This window comes from Trachinotus anak, unplaced genomic scaffold, assembly GCF_046630095.1.
Source record: "Trachinotus anak isolate AG129_WGS33_773 ecotype Australia unplaced genomic scaffold, CSIRO_AGI_Tana_v1 ptg000021l, whole genome shotgun sequence".
Taxonomy (NCBI): domain Eukaryota; kingdom Metazoa; phylum Chordata; class Actinopteri; order Carangiformes; family Carangidae; genus Trachinotus; species Trachinotus anak.
The window spans coordinates 292,271-318,124 of NW_027273872.1; the positions used below are offsets into that span (position 1 = coordinate 292,271).

A 25,854-nucleotide genomic window follows, 5' to 3' on the forward strand; every position below is an offset into this window, starting at 1 on the left:
ATTCCGGGATGCTGCAGCAACCAAAAGCAAATTATGGTGAACATAACACAGAGTTCAGTGGAGCGTTAACAGAATGGATGGCCCTATCCTGATTTTCTATCTGTTGGGACAGATGTCCCTAAGTCCCCGTGACTCGTGAGGTGGACGGCCCTCTAAGCGATGGCAGATGCTCTAAAGGTAAGACAGATGGAATTTGCCTGTGTTCTGTGAAAGTGTGCACTTTGGAAAAATGAATATTAATCATTTACAACACAACAATAGTAATTGTAATGCTGAGCTAGAAATGATAAAAGAAGAACAAAAAGCTTGAGGTCATCCTTGAGAAACGTAATGTGAGGACAAACAAGATGAACCTTTACAAAAGTATAGAATAGACCTGTTAATATTACAGATCCTGGCTGTACATTATATTTTAAAAGGAGCACAAATCTTTACAACAACCAAAGGCTAGAATTTCTTTGCCTTTTTGACCTTGCTCCACATGTGAATATGAATTCACATACGTCTGTTATATTCAAATGCTGGCAGCTGCAGACAAGTAGCCAAAACCCAGTATTTCAAAAACACCATGCCTCCTGTGATATTGAGCTCTCATTGTTGGGTAATTGCCGCTGATGGAGAAAAAAAAAAAGAACGATATTTCATTCAACACAATCTGTGGTAAACTGAAATCAATGAGGCTGAATAGTGTGATTAAAATTTGATCGGATCACCGACAACCAACAATGACAACAAACACAGAACAGAATTCTTTTTCTGCGCAGACAAAGCTGCTCAGTGGTTTAAATGTTGTTCAGTGTGGCCAGGATAATGGCAGCCAATTGATCCTTTTGAAATTTATTCTGAAACCCAAACTTTTTTCACTGCTTCACATTAATTTCAAGAAGAGGCACTGGCACTATGTGGGACCAGATTATTGAGAAACACTGGGAGACTTCTCTGTTTGGAGCTTTCTCACGTTGGGCTGCAGTGTTAATGTTTGATCTGCTGCAGCAGGAGAACCACACTAAAGACAGATCAGCGAGTGGAGGCTTTCAAAGACCCTTAGGTTGTCAGTGGTTTTGTGCTGGAGATGTCTGTTCTTAACTGCAGTTATACAACGTGGGAGGTTTGTTCAGCTCCATGCAGATCAAGGTGTATGTATGTGCTTGTATATGTGTTTTCTTTGTATGCCTGTGTGTGGAGTTTCTGCACTGCACTGTGCATCTGTGAAAAATAATGGTGATTAATCAAGTAACCAAATACCACAAACCAAATAGATTTTTCTTTTTTTTTTTTGTACAACAAGAGAAAATATAGAAAAATGGGTCAGGTGTTAAACTTACAGTACGGTTCTGGACTCAACCCTTTCTCCTTTATACCCTATAGATTCATTAAAATTAACAATTAAGGCAATTAGTTTCTTTTTACAGAACAAAAACACTGCAGTGTTGTACTTGAGTTCTGTTTTTGCAACATACTGTTCATGCTAAACCTGCATTTTCTGTCACTTTAAGACTAAAATGGTCCCAAAATGACATTTTCTGGCATTTTTAGTGGCTTACTCTCCCTTTTAATGTTTATTGCTACTTTTCTGCATCTGGAAAATTTATTGTTTGTGCATTTCCCCTCCATTATATGTTTATACAGGCATAATGAAAATAAAAGGCCTAACAAGGCATCAAGGAAAGAAAATTTTTAAAAGAGAGCTTTCAGTAATCAAATTTATTGAGTCTCTTCAGGGATGATTGCAGCCTTGCATTCAACATGTAGAGTTAAGGTGAGAAACACGGTTTTCTATAATGTGTTACATGGACCTGTATTCCTTCAATCATCTTTCATACCACATGAAATAGAAGCCAGCATGAGACCCCATGTCACCTCTGTCCACACCACCATGTGTTGCATTAAGGGTGTATTATGGCACGGACCAGTGATTCCCAGATGCAACAGCAGGGCTGATCATCAATTATTATACCTCAGTGGATCAAATGAGCATATCTGCTCATTCCAGCTCCCCAATGCTGGCCTGTGGCGGCTGAGCGATGGGCTTAGTGCACCTCCACCACCCCCCGCCCCCTGTCCACCATCGCCTCTGCACCTGTAAGCTCAGCGACACCAGCCGGAGCTCTCGCAGAGGCAGTGGGACATGCCTCGAGACAACATCTGCCTCCCCTTGGTGACCTGCCGAGTTAAGCCAACTGCAGAATCAAGGGCAGGCTCGCAGAGGTCCCTGATTTTATCATAACAAAGACTTTGCTGCCACTGCTGCCTGTAACTGGCTTCAGGAGACATTCCAGTCTATTTTCTGTGAACGCTGTGAACTCACTCTGTAGAACGCGCTCTGTCTGTCTGTGTTTCTTCTTTCTATCTGCAACGAACAGTGAGGGACACTTTCAAAGAATTCATCTGTGTCTGTAGAGATGTCAGCAAAACAACACAACACAACACAACACAACACAACACAACACAACACAACACAACACAACACAACACAACAAATACAAAGCAAAGCAAAATGAACAATGTTATGCTACGTTACTATGTTATGTTATGTTATGTTATGTTATCCAATATTAAATTACAGAAAAAAAATATAATTTAAATTTTAACTAGTATTGGAAATATGCCATTTCCTTTTGCTCATTCAGTTCCTGTCACATATTCACAATCAGTTCTGTGAAGATTTAGCTGTGGAGGTTTAGTGTGCTGAATTAGTCAGCAAGAGGAGGCCTCTGTGTGACAGATGTTTGACACTTGAAATCCAGCGGCACCCACCCTTGGCTGAATGGAATCAGGACATATCAATGCAATCATGCAGGTGTCTGGGGGAAATGGGGACAAAGGGACACAGTCTGTCTGCCTGCTCGCCAGAGCTTCTGGCAAGGCTTCAGCTCCAGGTCTGCTTCTGCATGCATGGAAAGGCGGACAGATGAGTGACCTCACGAATGCTGTGTTGCCTTGAGGTCCCAACAGATGCCTCACAAAGCGCCTGGGCATCAGTGCCTTGACCACGGCGAATGTGATGAATGCCTCGGCTCGCTTGCTGAGGAGGGTTCACAACAACCAGGTTCATGCGTTCAGTGTCAAGCCCGTCAAAAGCCCCCTGTCACTTTCTGTTAAACCAAACATGTCCTGTAGGTCCCATCTGAAAATCAACTTCTTCAGCCTGCCCTATCTGAAAACCCTATCCTGTTTCTCCCTTTCCTCCTGCACTCATTCAGCACAACTCCTCCTTCCTCTCCTTGCCCCACTCTCACTCCATTTGTCAGCGTTACCAGCCCATGAGTGGTTTCTGAAGTGATCCATTTGTCTGCGAATACCAATTTATCAGCCAGTCAGTGCATACATTGATCAGGTGGGGAGAGGGTCCCACATACTGTACAGTGGGGGCGTAATCCCGTTCATGCGTGTGCATCCAACACCTGGATTAAATCACAGCAGTAACTCAAGATGCAGATAAAAACATACTGTAACCTGCAAGCTTCATTATATTTCAACCAGTTGAATTAACTGCCAATAATGGCACTGGAATTCGAGAGTGTGTGTATTTGTGCTGCCTGTGTATGTGTGTGTGTGTGTGTGAAATGTTATGCATGAGATTTACTGTGATTTTATGTCTGTGCTTGTGAAATGAATGATTTCACAGGAAAATATTGCATTTCTTGTGAATGACACATTTTAGTTGATATATGCTAATACGTAAAATATAGACAGATGGCATCATAGTTGTAGCCGTCTGTCATCATATCATTGATGTCATTGTAGCAAAACCACAGCTCTCACTGTAAATTGAATCCCATCAAAACTGCAGTTGATCTCATACTGATTTCTTATGGAAAAATAAACCAATTTTACATTGGTCACAGCATGTCGCTCTCCAAGCAAGTTTCTCTGGTTTCTCCTCCTCTTTCTTGTCTGTCAGTATAATACTTGTATGATTCATTTTGTCCTAATAGCAATAAATGTACTCTCTTTAGGACAATGAAGCTTTAATATGGCTTTTTCCATATGTTTCTAGCCTGCCATGCCATTCTGCAGCATATCAGACCAACTCAGGTCAACAGCATTAAAGGCTGAGAGACTTGGTGAAAATACAACCCCTGTGATGCTGTGGTCTAGTCAGCCTTCAGGCGACATATTGATGCACAGTTATTTTGGTCAATAAGTCCTTCTGAGCAGAGGCCATCCTTATCCTTGAGACCGACTGCATGTGAAAAATGAGAAAGGGATGAGACCATGCATTTTAATCTGTCTATGGTGCTATATCTTAATCGGGGGGGGGGGGGGATAAAAAAGGAGAGGGAGAGAGAGATGCACTTCCTCTAACCCCATCTCAGCCTCACTAATGCAGTTGTTAACAATAAGCCAAGCCATTGGTTATGCTGAAACTCAACACCTCCAAGCCAGAGCATAATGGCTTTATTGAAATATGAGGCAAGCTGACCCCTGACCTCGTGACAAGGATTTGAAAACATAAACACACAAACATGAAATCTCAAATGAGGAGATTTTGTAGTCACACATTTCCATACACACATATATTCACATTTTTCCAAAGACAGTCCATCGCCTTATCACAGATGTAAATATTATTCAATATAACGCCAAGACACTGGAAATGAGCCAGGACACATTCATAATGCAACGCTTTGGGTTGATGTTTGAACTGGGAAGTGGCAGGTTGTCTATACAGTGTGTGTATGTGTGTTAATGCACATCTCCTGAGAGCGGGGTGGGGTTGGTGGGAGGGACAGGTGCGACTAAATTGCAGGCAAAAATGTTCATGCCAACACGAGCTCAAACTAAAAATGAAAAGGAGTGGGGTTTTTGTAAAAAGCTATCTATAACAAATGGCCTTGAATAAAACATCAGCCCATCTATATTTTATAGCTTCCCATGTTTTCCTCCTCCTGCTTCTGAAGGGAAGCTTTCGGCTCTTTCAGGCAGGTGTAACCTCAGCTCGAGAGGTATGTGGCGAGATTTCTTCAAAGTTTAAAAGCTGAAGTAAGTTTATTATCTGAAGAGCTCTGACTTCGAGGTTTCAGGCAATGTTTACTGGATGATTGATTTCAACATGCATTGCTACATAGCCCAAGTGCCAAAGACACCACTGGCATCCAACAAACGGCTTGCCCATTTTTGATTTCATGTGTGTTGTTGTTTTTAATGATTCATGTTTGGTGTTACTGAGATCATATCAGCTAGATGGAATCAGGCACCAAAGCAGCTCACCTCTCTCCAACCTAACATTTCACAGGTTTAATATGCAGCCGGAGTCATATTCCAGTTTAGGAATCACAGAGTCAGTGAAATGGAACAAAGTGAATTGCTGGCTCGGGCCTTTGAGCCTCTATCCTTGTTTGAAGTCTCTCTCTACCCCTGCAGAGTTCAGAACACATTGTCCAGAGACATGATCAAACTTGGCAGCTATTGATCCCTTTCCAAACCAGACACAAGACTTACTGAACATGTTAACAACTTCAGAATAAGTATTTTAATTGTACAGGTTTTTGAAAAGCCAACTGAAGTCACAGCGCTGCTGAGTGAATTTGAAGCAGCAACTTTTGGACAGTCAAACATGGTGTGCTCAGCCAACTTTCCTGTTTTTCTCCTAAAGATAGCAGAACTCTCAGAGCATTAAAATCACGTCTCTCAGGACACATCAGAGAATTAAGAGATGTTGGAATAAAAGTCTTAAATGATGCATTGATAATCCCCTAAAATTGGTGAATAAAATGACTAAACATACAAGTTAATTAAGGAAAAAGGCCAATTTGTAGATTTGTGGTCAAAGCTAAAACAGCTTAGAGGCAATCCTCTCTCGCAACAATACTAAGTCAAAAAATAAATATGTGTCACTCATAATGTGCTGTAGACTTAAGGGGCTGTTGGTTTATGTATTCAGTCTAAACACTGCTTGTCTGTTGCAGTTATTTTGTAAGTCAGCTCTCAACACTGACAGTTTGTTCTTCCATCATATGTGTTATTTCCTTCTGCTCCTGGCAGTGAAGCACTTCCTGTAAATGCCATGTGCTGATTGTCCTGAAATCTTTTAATATCTCTTCTGTCTTGTCCTGCTAAGATCTGGATGATTGCACCAGAAATCTCCCATCTCAACTTCACAGAAGACTTTGGCAGGGCAACAACGAAGGGGCCTAATACTCTGGAAAAGGAGGTTTCTAACATGACACTTTTCAGTCATTTGAAGGAGGGTGGAGAGAGATTTCTGTGAGCTGAGTTGACTCCTCCAGATCAATAGCTTGTCTCTCTCTCTGAGACAACTGGTGTGGCATTTGAACCAGATAAAACAAAGGTTCCCCTCCACCTCACCTTTGAGTGCTGAGCACTCCCACCAAATCCCAACTGGTTGAGAAGGATACAGATGAGTCCATCTAAATCCCCTTCTGACTCAGCTCTAGACCCCCGGCGATCAAAAAAAAAAAAAAAAAAAAAAAAAGAGGAGAGGAGAGGAAAAAAAATCTAAAATCATCTTAAAAGGAAAGGTCCAATCTATGTAGGTTAATACTCACTGTTGCTTCATTTAGCTCTGTTGCAGGCCCACTGGGGCAGCTGTAAAAAGTTCTAGGAGCCAGAAGGGACAAAGGCTTTTATTTATTTATATGAGGGAGAATATATAGCGGGAAGCAAACTGGTGCAAATGATGTGAAAAAAAGTGGTTTGAAGAAGTTATCTTGTAGACTGTGGGAAGACTGCAAGAAAAGGACCAGACTGCATTACCATTTTATGTGCAGAATGAATTAAATATCCCACTGCAGCGTGAATATCTCTGATAACATGACAATATGTAAGCTGATGTTGTGAAATTAATGAGACATGCTTTCTGTTGTCTTTCAGTAACTACCAGCGATGTACCCTTAAGCAAGGCACTTCATTCTTAATCACCTCAGTGAACCTGCTACTTGGTCAGCGGTCCATGACAAGATGGGTTGGCAGAAGTAAAAGGTTGCACTGGCAGCCCTTAACTGTGTAAATGTGGAGGAGGCCATCGCTATCAAAGAGAACGCCTGCTCAGCTTTACATGAATAAAAGTTGAAAAAAAAAGAATCAAGCCCAACAGTCTTACAGCAGTTCATCATCCCTCTAACCTGTGGTCAGCCAATTATCTGGATCTTACTACAATGTTGGACTTTTTAACTCTCTGAACAAGGGTCTTCTTCTCTCAGCTTAGTCTTTCCCCCTGGTCGCTGATGACATTGTAACACTAATTACAGCTAATTGTCCTATGCTGAATGGATTTAGTCACATTGCAAATGATATGCTATTGGTCAGTGTCACAATGTTTCCACAGAAAAATTCAATAGGGAATGGAAATTTGCACAAATGAATGTAATTAAGAAGCACATTCATTACTTCTAATTGCATATGAGAACCCTCAAAGTGAAACTGAGATTGGACTCATATGAATAATTAATGCGGCTAACTGTACTCAACACTATGGTGTTGTTGCCGTCACATAATAATGTGTTAAACTCTTGGTATGAATGACAAAATGTAGTCTTACACTTTTGTGCTAAAGTCATAGCGTTCCAATAACAACCATCTAACTTTTTTGTTTCCTCATTAAATCTCTTTATTCGTGGGCAGATTGTGTCTAGACAGTTGAATTCCAGTCTTAGTGCGAGCTTGCCATTGGTGGCCAGACATACTGGGTAGAGCTGGAGGTATGAGAAGTATTAAAAATTCAAGTGGTACCAACGTGTTTGGCACACTAGATCAAGTCAAGTGGCCTTTTCCAAAGACAAGGAAAAGGGCAGTTGTAAATCAGTCAACTGGAAACTCAGTCTGAGAGCTATTATGAAAATTTTGGACCTATAGAAATCAAAGAGTTGAGAACGTAACCCTCCACAGAGTAAGAACTCTGCAAGCCTTTAATCAGATTATTTGTCTCCTGAATGAGGAATTATATAATCTGTTATAAAAGCCTGGGACACAAAATTCCACAAAGTGAAAAATAATTTAAATATCAAACAAAATTGTTGATTGAAATCTGTTATTTGATGAAGCAATTCCTTTTTTTAAAAGTCTCTCATTTTATAATACACTGTGCAGCATATTTAAAACTATAATCTTATTATACTTGCAGTGTTTAACAGGGATTGGTTTATTTTAATAGCAGATTTAGATCTTAGACAGACAAGGTGTAAGCTGATCATTTGAAAGCCATATGCCACAGATTAAGATACGGCACTACAGTATGCAGTGTTTTCATGTTTCTTCCAGGGACTAATGCACTACTTCAAAACTACCATTGCTGAGCTGCTTGTAAGTGGGCAAAAGCACAAGCTCCTAAATCCCTCAACTCCAACAACAGGAGGAAGAAATAAGAATATTACAAATCGTCCAGAGAACAAATTTGTGTATTGTTTGAAAAATGTGAAGGATTTAGAAGCAGGGCTTTGCTCCCACTTTGCTGCACTTTGTCTGAGGGCTTAGCACTGTTCGCTATTCGTGACATGATGAGTCCCATCATTCAGCAAAAACCTTTCAGGACAACATTAAGCCAACTGTCGGTCTGAAAATGTATAAATGCATGAAAATAAAAACATGGGACTGAATTATTCAATGTCAACAAAGCTGGAATGATCACAAGTGCAGTAACATCACTACTGTCATTAACATTAAAAAAGCAACATCTACAGGACACAACATCTGAGCCAAGATGGGTCAGGAATGACATTTTCATCAACTGGATGCTTCCACTAAAACAACAGTGCTCGGTCACTGAGGATGCCACAGTGCTGCATCTCACCAAGAGACTTAAACAACAGCATGCATCCTTCTGATTTGAGGGAAGACGTGCATCACATATCGTTATCGTTATGCATTCCTGTTTTTGATGTTTTGATGAAGTGTTGTAATTTGGCCGTGAGGGACAGGTACAATTCATCACGCTTAATTGCTCTGGATGTGTAGTTCTGTAAAAGCCAGCAGTCAGATGTATGGGGGGTTGGCCCGAAAAACATGCATGCTAATGATATTAATTCGCTGCTTTTATCTATTTGTTGAGACAGAGGAGGAAATATCAAAACCTTTGGAACAATGTGTGACAATGGAGGTAACAGCATTAGACTGATGGTGGGGTGGTGAAGTAAGTCCGGGGGTGGAAGCAAGAGCCCATAAAATGAACAGCCGCCTAACTCATAAATAATAGAAACATAAAATGTCATATGAACTTTATTTCAAGAGTGGGTGGTCTAATAAAGATGCAGGTTTAAAGAGGAGTTGAGAAATTCATTGTCATAAGAAGGCCACATGGCTTGCCTTTGGCACAGACAATTATTCAGTGGAAGCTGACATTCAGGTCCAAGCTGAAGCACCTTATGAAACAAACCGCGTCTGACTCCTGAAATTCTCTCTTTTTTCTCCGTCTCTCAGCTCCATTTCTCCTTCTTCTCCTGGACTCAGTCCATCTCCTCTCCCCTCTTTCCACTTCCCCTTGTTCTTTTTGCTTTACAAATTGAGACGACATGATAAGAGATTGCCACTGCCATGCCAGGCTGGTGCTCATTGATAAAACCATATCTAATCCATCTTAGGCCCCCCTCTGTCACCAATGCACTCATCACTGAGACAGTCGCCACGTACAGGATCCATCCATCTCTTTTTCAACTGAGGAGTCAGAGTTTATCTGACTTAACTTCTGGAAGGCGAAAATGGAGCCAGATGAGTCAGACCACTTTCACTCTGTCTTCAAATGATATGTGTGTGTGTGTGTGTGTGTGTGTGTGTGTGTATGTGTGTGTGTGTGTGTGTGTGTAAGTAGTGTGTGTTAAATCAGCAGCATCTAAAAGCAAATGAAAGGACTTTTGTGACTTGGGTGAGAATTTTTAAAGATTTTTTTAAAAGATGTATTTATTGAAATTAAACAAATATATAAAATGTGAATTTCATGTCTGGAAAAGCTAAATCTAATCACCTGAACTCTGCACAGTGCTACATACATTTCATAATGACTTATATATGAGTAAATACAATTTATGGAATGACTTCTCATGTGGTGTTTACACAGCCCTGGAACATTATCAGGTCCTGTCAGCTTTAACCTGTTTCTACATTAACATTAGTTAGAATTACATTGACTTTAATGCCATTTGGTGTGATAAGGTTACAGAGCATTACAAAGGGCTTTGGTCAAATAACTAGTGACTTTCATAATATCCAACTACTCCAATATTACACTCTCAGTTATTCTGTTATCACTCATACTGCTGTGAATTTTAATGCAGCCATTTATATAAGTACACATGCATTTACTACATTAGCATGGTCCCCTAAAACTAATGCACTTTAACAGATATTACCCAAGAGGGAAAGTGTGTAAGTGCAGTATTTGAGAAGGTTTATGAAGTATAAGATGTTTATGTCACTGAATATCAATGAGACGATGAGCAGTTGCCTCTGTATGTCAATGAATCACATGTGAATCACTGCATTAAAGCTGGGGAGTGAGAGGTTTGATCACTAGATGTGTGTGTCTGTGTGTGTGTTCATTCTGGGCCTGTGTGTGTACAGGTGTATGTACAGTATGTGTGAGGGAATATGGAGGTCAGCTGGCTGTGTAAAAAAGGCTATCTTATAATATTTTATATATAATATAAAATAATATTTTATATTAGGGTTAGCAACATCGTCTCAACAGAAATAGAAAAATCACAAGTGGGACGGACCTTCGCATGTAAATGAACAGGAACCCATCGCCAGGATGTCAGCCATCTTGTCTAATGTCGAACAAATGTATTCACAATCACACTCACTCTGACACCCCAGCCCCGGACCTGTCAGTGCAGCTGCTGAGGAGGCAGATGCACTAAGGACTGTTGTCTCACTTACAGCTATGACACAATGGCTATATTGCATGTAGGTGTATGCAAAGCAATCTATTTCTGCCTGTCCTGTAGTTTTTTTCTGCTCCACAGAAGAAGAACAGATATGTTTTTGACATGTAACTCCAGCTCAGGATTCCTGCGGTTATACACATGGGCCACATAGCCAGATAATACAATCTGATTAATCTGGACTGGAATATCCAGCTTGAAGTTGGGGGGGGGTTTGTTTGTGACAAAGACATATTGATGGGGAACTCAGAATCTCTTCAGCAGCATCATTGGCATGCTGGCTTTGGATCTACTCTAGCACTTGTGGAAAAACCCCAGAGTCCTCTGCGGTGTGTCTTAAACACGCTTCTTTTTCCCCTCAGCCAGTTATTTGAGCAATGATTTTAAAAAATCTGTTGTATATGTATGAGGAAGGAGATGTGCATCCTTGCGTTCAATGGAGCTTTTTATGGAGAACATCATTGGGCAGTAAGCCATGCAGTGACAGCTGTCTTGTGAATCATTTGAATAAATTCAGCAAGAGAGTTCCAACTTCAGAGGTATAATTCCCCTTATATTGTACAGTTTAGCCCTGGACAACATTTACACAATCCAGGCCTACATCAGAAGTAAACATACCGTTACCAGTTACACAATTAATATTATTCTGTACTCCCATAACAACAGACTCACTGTCTATTTCGATCACATCCAATTTATTTGCATATATAATGTGACTGAGTTAGTTTCTGGTTTTATCTCAAAGTGAAAAACTGAATAATACAGCACATGGATCAACACTGTATTTCCCTCTCAGCAGTGCAAGCCTCCTTCTTCTACAACAAAATTATTGTCCTAACAGAAATGTTAATGTGTAACTTGCTTCTTACCAGTTATCTGACAGACAATGGCTGCTTGTTTAGCATCTGCAAGGCTGTGTTGTTACTATTAAAATCACAGCTGTAATCTCAGTAAATAATTTCACTGTCTAAAAACACAGATGGCCTCTTGTAAATTGCATTTGCAGACACTCAGCATCAAAAATCTCACACACACACACACACACACACACACACACACAAAAAAACAATAAAAATGAAACACAACAGATTTTCCTGTTGCCAGAAAATCCACACAACACTCAGGACTCACTGGATTCAGGGTCTGAGTTTCCATCTCCCTCAGTGCGGCTGTTAGGTGATGTTTGCTCATAGTATTCGTCCTGGGTGAAGCTGAGGGGAAGAGGCTGGGTGGTGCTGGCCGTGCTGCTTGGCTCTGGGTCTCCCAGCCCGCTATCACTGCAGCTCTCCTGGGAACCATCTGGAAGATGGAACGTCACACGGCGCTGGGTCTGGAGCACATTGACAAAGAAGAAATGTTTTTTTTAGAAACTCTTTCTTGCTATTTAAAGTGTCCAAGAAAGTGGAAATAAATAAATACATGATCATAAATAAGCAACTGCAGCAGTGTGGTGTGCATGGGTAGTGAATAAACCATTAAATTTAAGTCTGAGATCCAAAATACATTGGAAAAAATCAAAAGAAATTTTTTAAGTGTCTAGTTCCTCTGAATAATCCATAGAACACCATGAGAACAGTCTTTATATCTTTTTTTTTACAGTAGAAAATAATTCCAGTGAAAACTGTTTACAGTCAGGTCTGCCCACAGGAACAAGGACATTCCTTCTGAAGAGTCACACTGTTGTTGATTTTTTGTAAAATGTAATATTTCATTGCTTTTGAAATGCACCACAATTGAAATTCCTTTCACCATTATATTTGAGATGAGGACAGAAATCTCAGAAACTGTTTCTGCCACAGCCTAAAACCAAAACTGTGTGTGTGTCTTTGTGGCTATAACACAGGACCTACATGAGGAAATGTATATGTCTATTTTTTGGGTAAAGCCTGAGTGAGTCACTGAACGGATGTAATCATCAATTCAAAGTTTTGCCCTGACCTCAGTTACTGCTGCACTCTTTTTTTTCCTAGCAAGAAACATTCAATTCATGTCCTTAAAACCCGCGTCCTTCCTGGGCTGCATGCACTCTGGTGCATCCTCCCTGTTATTCTCCCTGCTCCTGGAGAGAGTCTTGGCACACCAACACTGACTAACAAAGATTATTAATATCATCATGAGTGATGACAACAAGGCTTGTTTATGGGTGAATGAGAACTGTAGGACGGCATTTACAAGGGAAATCCTTGCCTAATTGTATCAGTTGTAGTTGTTTCATGCCCAGCACTGCATCCATCATCTTTACCTTCTTTATAGGAACATATGCCAAAACTGCATCTTGTCACCGAGGGGACTAATTGAAACAGTGACCTCATAACCCAAAAATGATTTCTGGTCTGTTGAGTCTAGTGAATTATTTTCAGATAATAAACTGACTATAAGATTTATAATTGAGACTTCCCGTCCTGATAATAGATGGGATGTGTATTAACAGGTTGAACTATGTCCTAGTTTTCCCTCTCACCCATTTCAGACACAGAAGAGGTGGAAATTGTATGTGGAGGCTAAGACTTTGATTTGTAAAGTCTTGGGGATCACAGGCATGTGGGTATTTTCCTCTGAAAAGTGCAGGTCTCTTTGATTTCTCCCGAGGTTTACAGAAGTTCATGTTGTGACCTTTCTTTGGAGCTAAAAAGAAAACACATCCTGTATACGGTGGTGTCTGCTAACATGTTAGCGATTCCTCCAGAAAACAAACCACAAAGTTACCATCATTCCTATTGTGAAGCCCGCTGGGTAACCTGCAGACACCGCACATTTCATTTTACTTTTCTTTGTTATATCTTTTCCTTGGAGTTTAACACAAAGACAAATGAGGAATGAGGAGACAGGCTTGGCTTTGAGGTAAAACTGGTAAAAGTGAGCATTGTCGCAATGATATACTATATGATTCCCTATGTAACATCACACTGCATCACAGTGTATAGCAGCATAAAACACATAAAATATAATTATGCCCTCAGCCTCGGTTATTGCGGTGAATTTTATTCGTCCCATTATTCAAACTGATGAGAGGATTTTTTTTTTTTTCAACTGGAGCACAAATGACTGTCTTGATTTTCTTCATTGCTATAGCAACAAAAGCAATATGCAAGTCCTGAATTAAAAACATCATTAACACATGCTCCTTCAAGCTCAGGAGGAGGTGATGTCTCTGTGCAAACATATTTTTCCTTAGCTACTATAGTGCGTAGATAAAGCAATTATTGTTCTTTGATAAGATTAAATAATGCCAGGAAAATGGAGGAGAGAGGGAGAGGGAAATAAAGTCTGGCACTAATGAAGGACAAACTGCCAAAACCAAGTGCACAAAAAGCTTCATTTGAAAACTATCAGAGAGGGTTGACTAACCTAAATCCACACAATTAGCACCCTGAAAGCACAACTGAGTGGTTTTCAGTGCTGTGATGTTGAAACAGCTAGCTAAATATTCTATTTACTGGATTCATCTAGATCCTGAGGCCACAAATCAGTGTGTGTGGTGAGTGTGTTTGTGTGTGTGTGTGTGTGTGTGTGTGTATGTGTGTTTGTGTGCTAGTAAGAAAAGACGGATGAGAGATACACATAAAAAGGGTGGAAAAAGGGCAGCTAAAGAAATACACAGAAAAACACACACAACCTTCAACTCTTGTGTCATTTAACAGAAACTGAAGCTCTTTGTTGCCATTTTATTTTCCCTCAACACAACATGTAAGAAAATAGTTATCTGGTCACATGCACTGCACTAATTTCTGAACCACAATCTTGCCTGACTGCATGTGGCGTGAGGCTCTGCTACCAAATGATGAGGTGTATTTCTACAGTCCTGTACAGAGAGGAGTGCTTTCCCCCGCTCTCCTCATGGTCTTATTCATTTTCTAAGACAGAGAAGAGACGAATACCTCGTTGGCAAAATCATATAGTTCTGTGTGCCATGTTTGCCCATGCTTTCAAGTAGTCTAAATATCTACTTGTTCCTAAACAGTGTTGGCAGCTGTTTCTCAAATTACTGGAGGATGTGCACAAAAAGCAAAGTCCAGGTTCCAGCAAAAGAAAGAGGCCACTTATGGAAGGTTGGCAGCTCTACAAAAAGCATGCTTCCTCTCCACATGATTCTTATTATTGGAAACTTGCTCCAACAATGGCATCCAGAATCTATTAGAACGAACAGCTGTCGGTGACAATTAGGACATAATCATGTTGCATATGGGAGTGTCTTACTTTTTAGGCTTCTGTTTATTCAAGCCCATTCAAGTTGGTGCCAGATGTTAAGAAAGGCCTAATTTGATTTCACGATAACACTCAATGCTATGTTGTTTAGCTACAATATTAATTACAATTAAACACCATTAACGGGTCTTCAATAAATAAAAGTTTTGCTCCCACTGATAATGACTAATGTGAATGAAACATTAATGTTGAAAGACAAACGTGACAAACACAAACAAACATTCACAGAGGAGTCAAGGTGAGTGTTGTGCTAAGCATTATCACTTATTTAAAGAAGCTGCCAGAAATCCATGAAGCAAAGACAAGCTGCGGTAAGAGATATCAAGACCAAACAAAGCCCGTTCAGCCAGATAAAACACTGCCTTGAGAAGTATGTACACAGAGATAAAATGAACAGGAGAGATGCATGCCAAGTTCTGCCACATAACACGCCAGCCAATCCAAAACCCTCCCTCTGGTAACCACCCAGACAATAGGCAGATGGGGCTGGATTCACGGGTTAAGGAATTAGAAGTCCGTTATATTTAGATATAGAGGAGGGGAGGCCAAGTGGCTGCCACCTTGTCCTTTGCTAGACCTCAGCTCTTTGACTTTTATTATTACACATACTTTTTTCCTCGTCTACCACCCTCTAGAAATAGCAAAGAAGTCAGTGCTGCGTGGAGAAGGACTTGGCTGACAACCACCCCACTCTGAGTGATAAACAGGGACCACTTAGGAGTGAATCAGGGGAGATTGGCTCTGCCATTTCAGATAAGGATCAGCTCGCGGGCACACCTAGACCTGAATAAATCTGTTCAGAGGAGATGCTGATTTGTCATGTTGCACATGTCTTATGTGGAGAAAAAAACAAAACAAATACAAAAAAACAGCAATGGCACAATCCACACAAAAAAAGAAATAATAAGAAAATAAAATATCAAAATAAAAATCAAAAATACTGCCCTAGTAGTCCCTTTTCTGTTTGGCATCAAGATCGTACAACAACTACAAAAATCCTGTTTTTGCACATATTGTTCCACAGCAGCATATGTGAGGTGAATATGTCTGTGTGTGTCAGATGTGTGTGAGATGGTGAGTTAGCGTGAACATGGGAGAGGGAGGTGATTCTAGCGAGTGGGTGGAGAGATTACTGGGTGATTTTTGAAAAGTCAAATGAAAATCTATCTGTTATTGAGTCATCAGCTCTGATGATCTTCTTCTTTGCAACATCAACTATGACAGTATTATGAAGACTCTCTAGTCCTGGATAAGTCGGGTCTTACAAAAACCGTTAATAAAAGTAAATTGTTTCAGATATAATAGTTAAACATAATTAAATTAATTAAACATAAAGCAACACATTTTCACCAGTTAGATTGTAAATCCATGTCATTTCATACAAATAGCAGAAACTGTGGAACTATAACTAAACTACAACTAAACACATGGGCCATGATTTCACAGCAGCGGCATTCTCTGCTGAGACTGAAAAATGTTGGAGTAACATGTTATTGTTCACAGTGTTAAAGGAGCTCTGACAGTCGCGCTCCTATGAACCACAGACTGGTGAACTGTGTATATGTTTGCACACAGGCGTATTCAGACCAGACAAGACAGAACTAGATTTAATGTTAATGATGTCTTAGAAGGAGTGAAATGTCCTTGATCTGTTTTGAATTTCAGTTTAACATGCAACAATAAAGACAATTCAAAAGATGTTTTCATGTCACTCTCAAGAAAACTTTGCAATGCAGGTACCTTTTCTCAAGCAAAATATAAAAAAACATGTAAATGATGAGAAAAAGCTTTCGATGTCTTTCCTGTGTGTTCATGGAGAAATACGCAGTTTGACAACACACTGAAGTTAGGATACTACATTGTTAAAGGAAAACAAATCCCTGAAGTCTCAAACATTTACTCGTGATTCTTCTGTTATATTCATAAAAGAACAACACAGCAATTTTAAAGAAACTTTTAAGAAAAAATAAAACAGTTGTTCTTCCTGACTGTTCATGAACAAGATAAATACATCAGTCATTGCTGTTGGATTAAAACTTGAATCTCAAAAAAGTTTTTTACTTTGTAGGGTTTTTACAAGGTTTTTATAATCCCGATGGTGGCAGAATTTACTACTTAACATTTAACCCACAGAAACTTTCACTGAAGGTTCAAACATTAACATCAGTGTGTGGTTTTCAGGTTTTCAACAATATGCATATTTCTAGCAACAGAGATCATAGTGGTGACATGCAGAGTGACTTATGTGAAATCTACTGTAGTAACAGTACCATCCTGTAATGATGCTCATGCACATGCAGGAAAGAGCAGAGAACAGAGTGAGACTTACATTCACAGAGGTTATCTTGCCAAGTTGACAGGCCTCCTGCAAGGACAGAAGAACAATCATTTCACATGCCTGTCTGACTCGAACTTCTTAAAGGCAGTCAGAGTTCACAATTGACAACCTCATAGGTGTTTGGAGGTTTAAAGGGGTTTTTTAAGTTGGAATTGAGATTCAGGATACATATTGATTTTTTACTCAGACACAGAGTTTGCACAGCACATTTGCGTGCTCAGTTGGCACACCAACAAACCCGGCTGCATAGTACACACCCTCTCCTCAGAAATGTAAAGAATAGGGCAAACCTGACATCCTGACAACACAAGCCATACAACTGACACTTTGATAAAGACGTTTTCTCTGCATGTCAGAGAGGAAAGTGAACAGAATATCAAATGAAGCATCAAAAATTAACAATAAACAGCGACAAGCTTCTAAATTAGGAACAAAAGACACCCGCAAGCCTGCAAAATAGCATCCTCTCTCTGGGGACTGAGATAACTCACAGAGAGATAAGAGTATTTAATTTTTAATCACAAATTTTGTTTTCTTTGTACTGTGTATAATAATCTGAGTGCATGACTTGATTTGCAAAGAAAATAGAAGGAATCTGGCAATGAGGAGCCACTTAGACAGGGCAGAAGCAGAGAGGACTGCTGAGGTGGAACGGTTAACAATGAACAGGAAACAAGTTCATGTCAACAGATTATCCCGTCATAATTGTTCACCAAGGGACGCAGCTACTGACTGAGCGATAGAGCAGTACACCCAACGTTATTCATCAAACACAAAATGGAGCTGCATGGTGGACAACATCTCCAAACTTCTGAAAAATAACTGCACGGGAGAAAACCTGTGTTATATGTTATTTATAATAAGCAATGTTTGTGTGGAGACAGGAATATTTAACGCCTTAATGTGGGTAACCACTAAATCATCTCATTGTGGATGAATGAATGAATGGAGCATCTCAGTGCACAAATTAAAGTTATGCATATTGTATATTGCTAACTACACTGGGGAAGTTTTCTAGGAAGAAAATCAACAATATGTTTCCAACAGTTTGTCTCTTCTTCGGTTGTTTAAAGCTCAAATTTTTCATAAACATGTTTTTCATAAACATATTTGGCAATATGGTGGTCATCAATTTTAGCAGTCATGGGGCTGACGACACTGAGTTTAGGGAGTGGATCTTATTTTTTTCTAGATGTTACCTTTCCAGCACCAAACAGCAGACAGACAAAATTGGTGAACGCTGTGAAGCATTTAGCAGCTAAAGAGCCACAGACTTCACTTGGGAGTTGATAAAAATACTGGACCAGGTGACAGGAACATGACCCCTAATGGGTGAAAGAGTTGTGCCTGCTTGATAACTTAACCATCCGGCTACAGTATATGGCCCCTGCATGCAGCTGGTTGTCCATTCATAAAAAGATGAATGTCAGAATTATGTTCTCAAAAATACAGTCACCCCACATCCTTCAGGGGACACCGCGAATGTGGTGGCCTCTGGCGACCTCCGAAGGATGTGTCCCCTGAATAGGGACACAGCTACGCACTATTCTTCAATAAGAATTTGAAATTTTTGTCAGGATTATTTCCATTTAAGATGAGATGCACAAGTAAGATATGCAAACACTGCATATAGGCACAAGACTGTTTTACATATGGAGACATATATAGGTTTTATCTAAATCTTGACATAAGCTATCACCACACCAAACTGACATTATGGCTTAAGTTGTTATCACTAACACCTACATCTACATATATGTTTTTTTCTTTTCTTTCTTTCTTTCTTTTTTTTTTTTTTTGCATTTTTGAGCACACCAACATTTGTCAGGACTGTTTGAGGGGCTGCTCATTTGCATCCACTGACTGGTCACTTAAAGCAGGATTTTACTTGAGGCTGCCATCAGGCAGTTGTTTCTTCTTCAAGCCATGTTTTATTCAACATCTCGTGACACACACTTCAAGTTAGAGACCTTGCCAACCAATTAAATATATGATAATGTACATAAGGGATCTGAGAAGGTGACCTATGGTTGTCTCATATTAAGATGACATTCAAAATAGTAATTGTACATTGGCTTGCTGGAGACCACAAGTTTTTTCCCTCCTCTGTAAGGATTGGTCAGTGACCTTCTCTACACTGATGCCTCTCAAACTAGCACTTTCAAAGCACCCACATGCAAGCCTGGGAGAGAGTTATGCTTAAGATAAGTGCATTTGTTGGTGAACCACATCAAAGTACAGAAGGATGTCTTAGCGAGCAAAGGCAGTGGAGCTCGAACCAAGCCTTTGATCACTCCAGGCACTCTGATCATTAAAATATTGGATAAATAATTGATTAAAAACACCAGACCTTATTGTGCTCTGTTTCTGTATCCAAATGTATCCCATTTTTTAGACACAGTGACTGAATAAATGAATAAATAGTGAATGTAGTTAGAAGTCAAAGGAACATATAAAACTCATTGTAGCATTGTATGGCATTTTGTGAAACAATTCATGCAAATAATTATACAGTTATGTTATTGTTCTAATTCTCTGTAAAGTGAACCGCAGTGCAGTCTTTGAGTTCCACAGCACAGAGTTCCAGTATGTACTGGGGGCAGGTTGAAGTGCTGCAGCAACCTTTCTTCTCCAGTGAGGGTCAGAGCAATGATGTGGCAGGTTGGCAGAGAGGTAGAAGGACTGGTTATAATCAAAAGGCATAGTCAGAAGGTAGGTAGGTAAGGGTGCTTTCCAGCTGTGCGTAGGTGACTGGAAGGCAGCTAATATTACATCCACAGCTGAAACTAAGCCTGCAGTGTGCAGTGGAAAGACAATAAGCCAACTGTGGGTTATGAAGGGTATTAAAACAATTTTCCATCAGCTTTTGTACGTAGGGCAGTTAATCAATCTCCCTCTGTACATATACATTTACATTTAAAGTATAAGAATGATTGTGAATTTTCAAGACTGTACATGGAAAAAAAAATCTTTACACTGCACAGAGGTCATTGTCTATACATCTGACAAAGCTATTGTGTTTCCCTAACTTAAGCACAGTTTATAGCGATTTGTGTCATTTTTATCAATTTTTCATGACCTTACATTATAATTACTTATACTTCGGAACAATATGTGGCAACAAAATTCCAACTCTATCAGATGCAGAAGTTGAAGTAAAAGACAGAACAAACAGAAACTCATGTGTGGAAGAGGAGTGTGTGTCAGGGTAAAGGAAAGGCAAGAACAAACATGGTAAACTTATTATTTAAGGGTAATTAACATTGTTTGGTGTACTGCCTCAACAAAGGCTCAGTTAATATTTACCAGCAAAAACTAAAGTTCATAACATCAAATTGTAATTTCGTCAGCCATTGAACAAATTCGAGCACATTTATAAAACATAAAAACACGGTTTGCAACTTTTATAGGTAAAACTAACACATATCCAGAGAACCCATTTGCACACAAGCGAGAAAATAATCAGAGGTGCAGGCACCTTTAAACACAGAAAATAAAATAACTGTTGGCTTCCCATGGACCTATTCCACTACATTGTAATCATACAGAAAATTAAACCCAGTATTTAACCTTCTTTTTTAATATGTCCTTGCTGAATTGGCTGGACTCTGCACTTTGTTAGCAGCACATTATCACAATAAAAATCTTTGTTGAGTTTTCTCCATTAATATGAAGTTCAAAGATTTTTTTTTTAGCTTGTATGATGTGATAACTTCAAGCTACACTGAAAGGCCTAAAACTGCTCATCCCCGGAGTCCTCATGCTCCTAATAGTTTAAAGCTAATGAGATCTTCTGCTCCATCTCTGTAGCCTCCCACATAACAGTTTATTTCATAGTGTAAACACCTTTGAAGGTGGGGAGAAGCACAGAGCAAGGTAAAGAGATAGGAACCATGCTAGCTAGCATCAGTCTCTTGCTGCCAAAGCTTACCCTTGCATGTTTCACATTCCTTATGACTCAGACACAGGGTTCAGTGGTGAAGCTCACAGTAGTTTGTGGCTGTTCAATTCAACTGGTCTCTGCAAAAAGTTGGTGAAAATAATGGTCAAGCAGGACTTGTCAGAGCTGCTCTGTATTCCAGAAATGTCAGTGTGGCACCACAGTCCATGACTTAAGCTGCTTGGAGAGGGTCGGGGGAAAAAGCATGTGGCCTGCTATCAAGTGGTTATCCCTGCGGATGAGATGGATGTGTCTGAATTTATCGATAGGAAGAAAATGATGGCTTTGTCAGGTGGCCGTGTCACAATCACACACATCCAGACATATGCACACATAATACAAATATTCACAGTGGAAAACTTAGACGTGAATGCCATCTGCTCGGGTGTGCAGGCACAAGAGACGTGACTGTCTCAGCCAAGAAACAGTGGGCAGAGTTCAAATTTACATCCCTTGTATTTCTGGCAAACACAGCATGTCTTAGACAGTGTGATAAAACTGTTGCAAACAAAACAGCTCCTCATCAAAAGGGGCTAATAAAGTCTTCAATATACTTAAGTGTAACCTTAGATAAATAGAATCCCCATTTCCCTCTGCATTGGTGTTCAGTTGTCCAAAGTGTATTGATGTACTTATTGACATTCAATAAAGGGAAACCCTCTCAGCAAACCACACAGAGTGGTGTAAATCCTGTACACCTCTAGAGTGTGCATGAGGAGCAACTTTCCTCTAACGCAATTACTAGACAGCAATAATGTCACAGTGTGTTTGAACCAATTTTGATTTACAAGTGGACAACATGTTGCCTTTTCATCAACTTATTATTATTAAGTGGTCTGTATATGTGTATTTCCCCTGGACAATCCCCCATCTTGCTTCACTCTTAGTGTGGTATTGATCCTCCCAGTGTGCCGGCCCCTCCTGATTTCATTAGACTAGCTGCTGTTAATTACTCCACACTCTAACCTTTTGCTGTTTCATTTGGACCGACAAATTGGATGAATTAAAAAAAGGGGAGGTGGAAAGAGGAAGAGAGAGAAAGGGGGGGGAAAGAAAAGCTCCCTTGCAGCCGTAGTGGTGGACCCCCTCCCTCTCTGTGGCACTTGTGTCAGAATCCCAAGCGGCGTAATAATTAAAAAAGTTCATCAATGTTCTCTTTGCTCATCAAATTATGCAGAAGGAGGCTACTCCAGTAATTGTTGCAGAGGATTCATTTATGAAAACCATACCAGCTAGATCTAGCATGGCTGTCTTGGGAGTTGGAGAATTATGCTTTTTAAACTTCTTTATGTATTTGTAAAACATTTCTCAGCTTCAAGCAGGCTGATCATTACAACATGTTTTATTCATTTATCCATATTTATTTACAAGGATCATGTGATACTCTCAACTAACTTCTAAATTTTGTTTAACACTGAATCAAAATGCAGCATCTGTCTTGACTGACACACCAATTTGTCTTCTTAGTGAAGGTATTAAAAGAGTATGATGTGACACATAGCTGCAAAGTTATAATTAGACTTCATTTAATACCTTATGTCATGAGATTACATGCGCCGTGCATGGCATCTAAAGCATATTTAAATCACGGGGGATCTAATTGATTAACCATATGAGAGTGGAAACCAGATGATGAGGATGATGCTTTAAATCCATGTTAAATCAATATAGCCACTTCCTACACATCAAGGGATTATTGACAGAAATTACTACCAGCTGTACTTACTGATGTACAGCATATCAGATAATTTCTGACGTGGTGCATCAGCGTGTTAATGCGCACAAGTGAGTCAAAAACATTTGACTGCTTTAAGAAATCACCTGCTTTAAAGTGGGACAATGTTTCAACATGGATACATTACCAACCGAGCAAGTGACATTTATAGGATCTTGTGGATCCTTAATATGAGAGATGCCCTTTCCTCAAGGTTGAGTACATTCTAGTTGAAAAAATTCGACATGATGCAGAGGGAGCCATTCAGAGTAGTCCCTTTGGCTGAGATAATAACTTCATCATAATTAGCTTGTGGTGCTCAGGAGTGTTGAATTGTCGGTTGCACTGGGATCTGGGCTGATTTATTGCTTGATTTAATTACGTATCAAAATTCAATTAGACATGCTTTCAACCAAATTCAAAGTGAGTTTTGTCAAGCTGTCCCTTGAAATCAGGTGCAGCTTGAAGGACATCCTTCATAATGCTGTGACATCTAACTTAATGATTATCATCTACCAAAAATCATCCATCTGCTAAAACACAGAAAAAAGAAAACAACAAAAAACTGCTATGCCGGTTTTGAAGAAGATGTGATTTTTTTTTCTTCCATTACTTGTCTCACATCTCAGCTGACATCAAACAGCATCAAATACAGTGAAACAGACCTTGATTCAGTAGTGATGTGAAGAAGGTTGCAGTTACTTTACCAAGTGAAGAAACATGACAAAATGCTCTTTAAGGTTGACTAAAGCTCTTTACCCACATCACTCACTGCCTGCTCAACCCCCTTTTTGCTCCAGACTACACTTGGGAAAAAGGGGAGCTGTTTGGAATGAGTGTCACACCAGCCTCCAAGAGCTACATTACTCTTTACTGCTATGCAAATTCAGGATGTCATGGCATCTGTGCTGAGAAGTCAAGGAAAGGGAGGATGTTTGAGCCGGAGGTCTCTGACTGAAGTGTAGTCCTTTCCAGTACTGTAAATACTCTCATTGACAATTATATTAGGTACACCTTTGTAACACTGTGAAGAGCCCTACTCAACCCACAGAACTGTCAGATTTTCTTTTTCTTTTTTTTTTGAAGCATTGATTCAACAAAGTGCCAGACATGTTCCATAGGGATTCTGATCTATACTCACTGGACAGTGCAGGTTTTGCAGTTTTCCAGTTGCATGAAAGCTGTGAACACCCCCCTCTCCCCCATCTCAGAAGTGTTTTATTAGACTGTGATCTTGGGACTGTACAGACCATTGGAGTAAAGTAATTTCATGGAACCATCTTGAGCCAATGACATATTATCTTTCTAGAAAAAAAAAATCCCTTTTGAAAAAACAGTACATGGTCAACATGAAGGGTTGCACCTGGCCAGCAACAATGTTAACAAAAATATCATGAATGCACCAAGTACCAGCAGACGGTTTGTTTACTACAATATTAAATATTCAGTGGATCACAGAGATTAACCCAGCACCCTTCCTTGCCACCAACATGCAGAGTTACACACTTAACCGTAATATGGCTAATGCTTTAGCATGGTGGCAAATATACAACAACTGAACAGCTACGTTTTTTAGCCGCTGAAACAACAAATATCCACATATAGTTGTGGCTTATTGCTAGCAGTTCTATTAACCACACTTTGCAGAGATGTGCATTACACTGTTATGTTTACATACAGTATTTTACAGAAATGCTTATATAGTAGTTTGCTTAAGCTTTTTCCACCAGCATTTCAAGTCCGTTGTTTGTCTGGAGTTTCTGTCCAAAATAAAACACCAGCAGCAGTTAGAAACCCACTGATGAGATCGGATGTGAAATGATGAAAAAAAAATCTGCTACTCTCATATTTTCCAGCATGTTGACAGTACACAAAGTTGATGTTTTTCTCAGATTCACCATCAATTAGCATCTCCACCTACTCCACCTTGACTTGATTCTTCTCTTGTTTAGTGCAATAAGTCCTCCAGTCTGAATGGGCACAAAGGTCATTTGTCTCTACTACGACCCAGGAGCGTCTTTCTAAACAGCAGCAGGCGTACGGCACCTTCGTCATCATGGCTGCTTTAATAAACACACGCTTAAGCTTATGGAACAGTCACAGTTTGCTTAGGTTTAGACTCAAACAACTTGGCTAAGTGTAGGAAAAGATTGTGGTTTGGGTCAAAACAAGAACTTCCGTAAGGTTAGAGAACCTTCATCACCATGGTTACATTGATCACCGTACAATAAAGATTGTGGATAATAAAACCAAACAAATGACAGTATCATATTGGTTTTCAAACAGGAAACAAACAGCAGTTTTGTCAACCTCTTTGATCCGGTTATAATTACTATGGCCACTAGAGGTCGCTTGGCAATAAAACGTAACTATGGGTTGTAATGAGCTGCCTACAGTTCTTTTTTTTTTTTTCTTTTTTTTTAACATCAGCTGTAGCTGTCACAGCTGATGATGATAATCTCTTTGATGCATAAAAATATCCAGATCTTTACAACTGATGGCCTCTGTATTAGGAGTATGACATTAAAAACACATTTCCTGTTCAGCCAGGACAAAGCAGAGGAATTACATCATGGTTCATGAGTTTGCTATTTGGTTCTGTTCATGTGCAGCTACAAGGACTGAGGATTAGATGTTGCTGCTGCCTCAAAGATGAACCAAAGGGATGGACAGGAAGAAAGCATGTCATTCAGAAACAGCATGTTCACTTGGCCATAGAACATTAACATATTGAAACATTATCCATCACATTTCAATTATGGGCTGCTGAAAAAAAAACACTTCAGCTACAGCCACAACAAGGTTGTGTCCCAGTGGG

General features: G+C 39.7%; 1 protein-coding gene across 1 annotated transcript in view; it reads right to left on the reverse strand.

Moving 5' to 3' along the window:
• The window catches only part of pcdh11 (protocadherin 11), a 140,232-nt gene that overhangs the window by 31,921 nt on the left and 82,457 nt on the right, over window positions 1-25,854 (reverse strand). The window contains exons 5-6 of the mRNA XM_071457590.1: window positions 17,374-17,409; window positions 11,970-12,168 (exon numbers count right to left, since the gene is read on the reverse strand). Coding sequence (XP_071313691.1) covers window positions 11,970-12,168; window positions 17,374-17,409 — 235 coding nt within the window. The remainder of the gene's footprint in view (window positions 1-11,969; window positions 12,169-17,373; window positions 17,410-25,854) is intronic.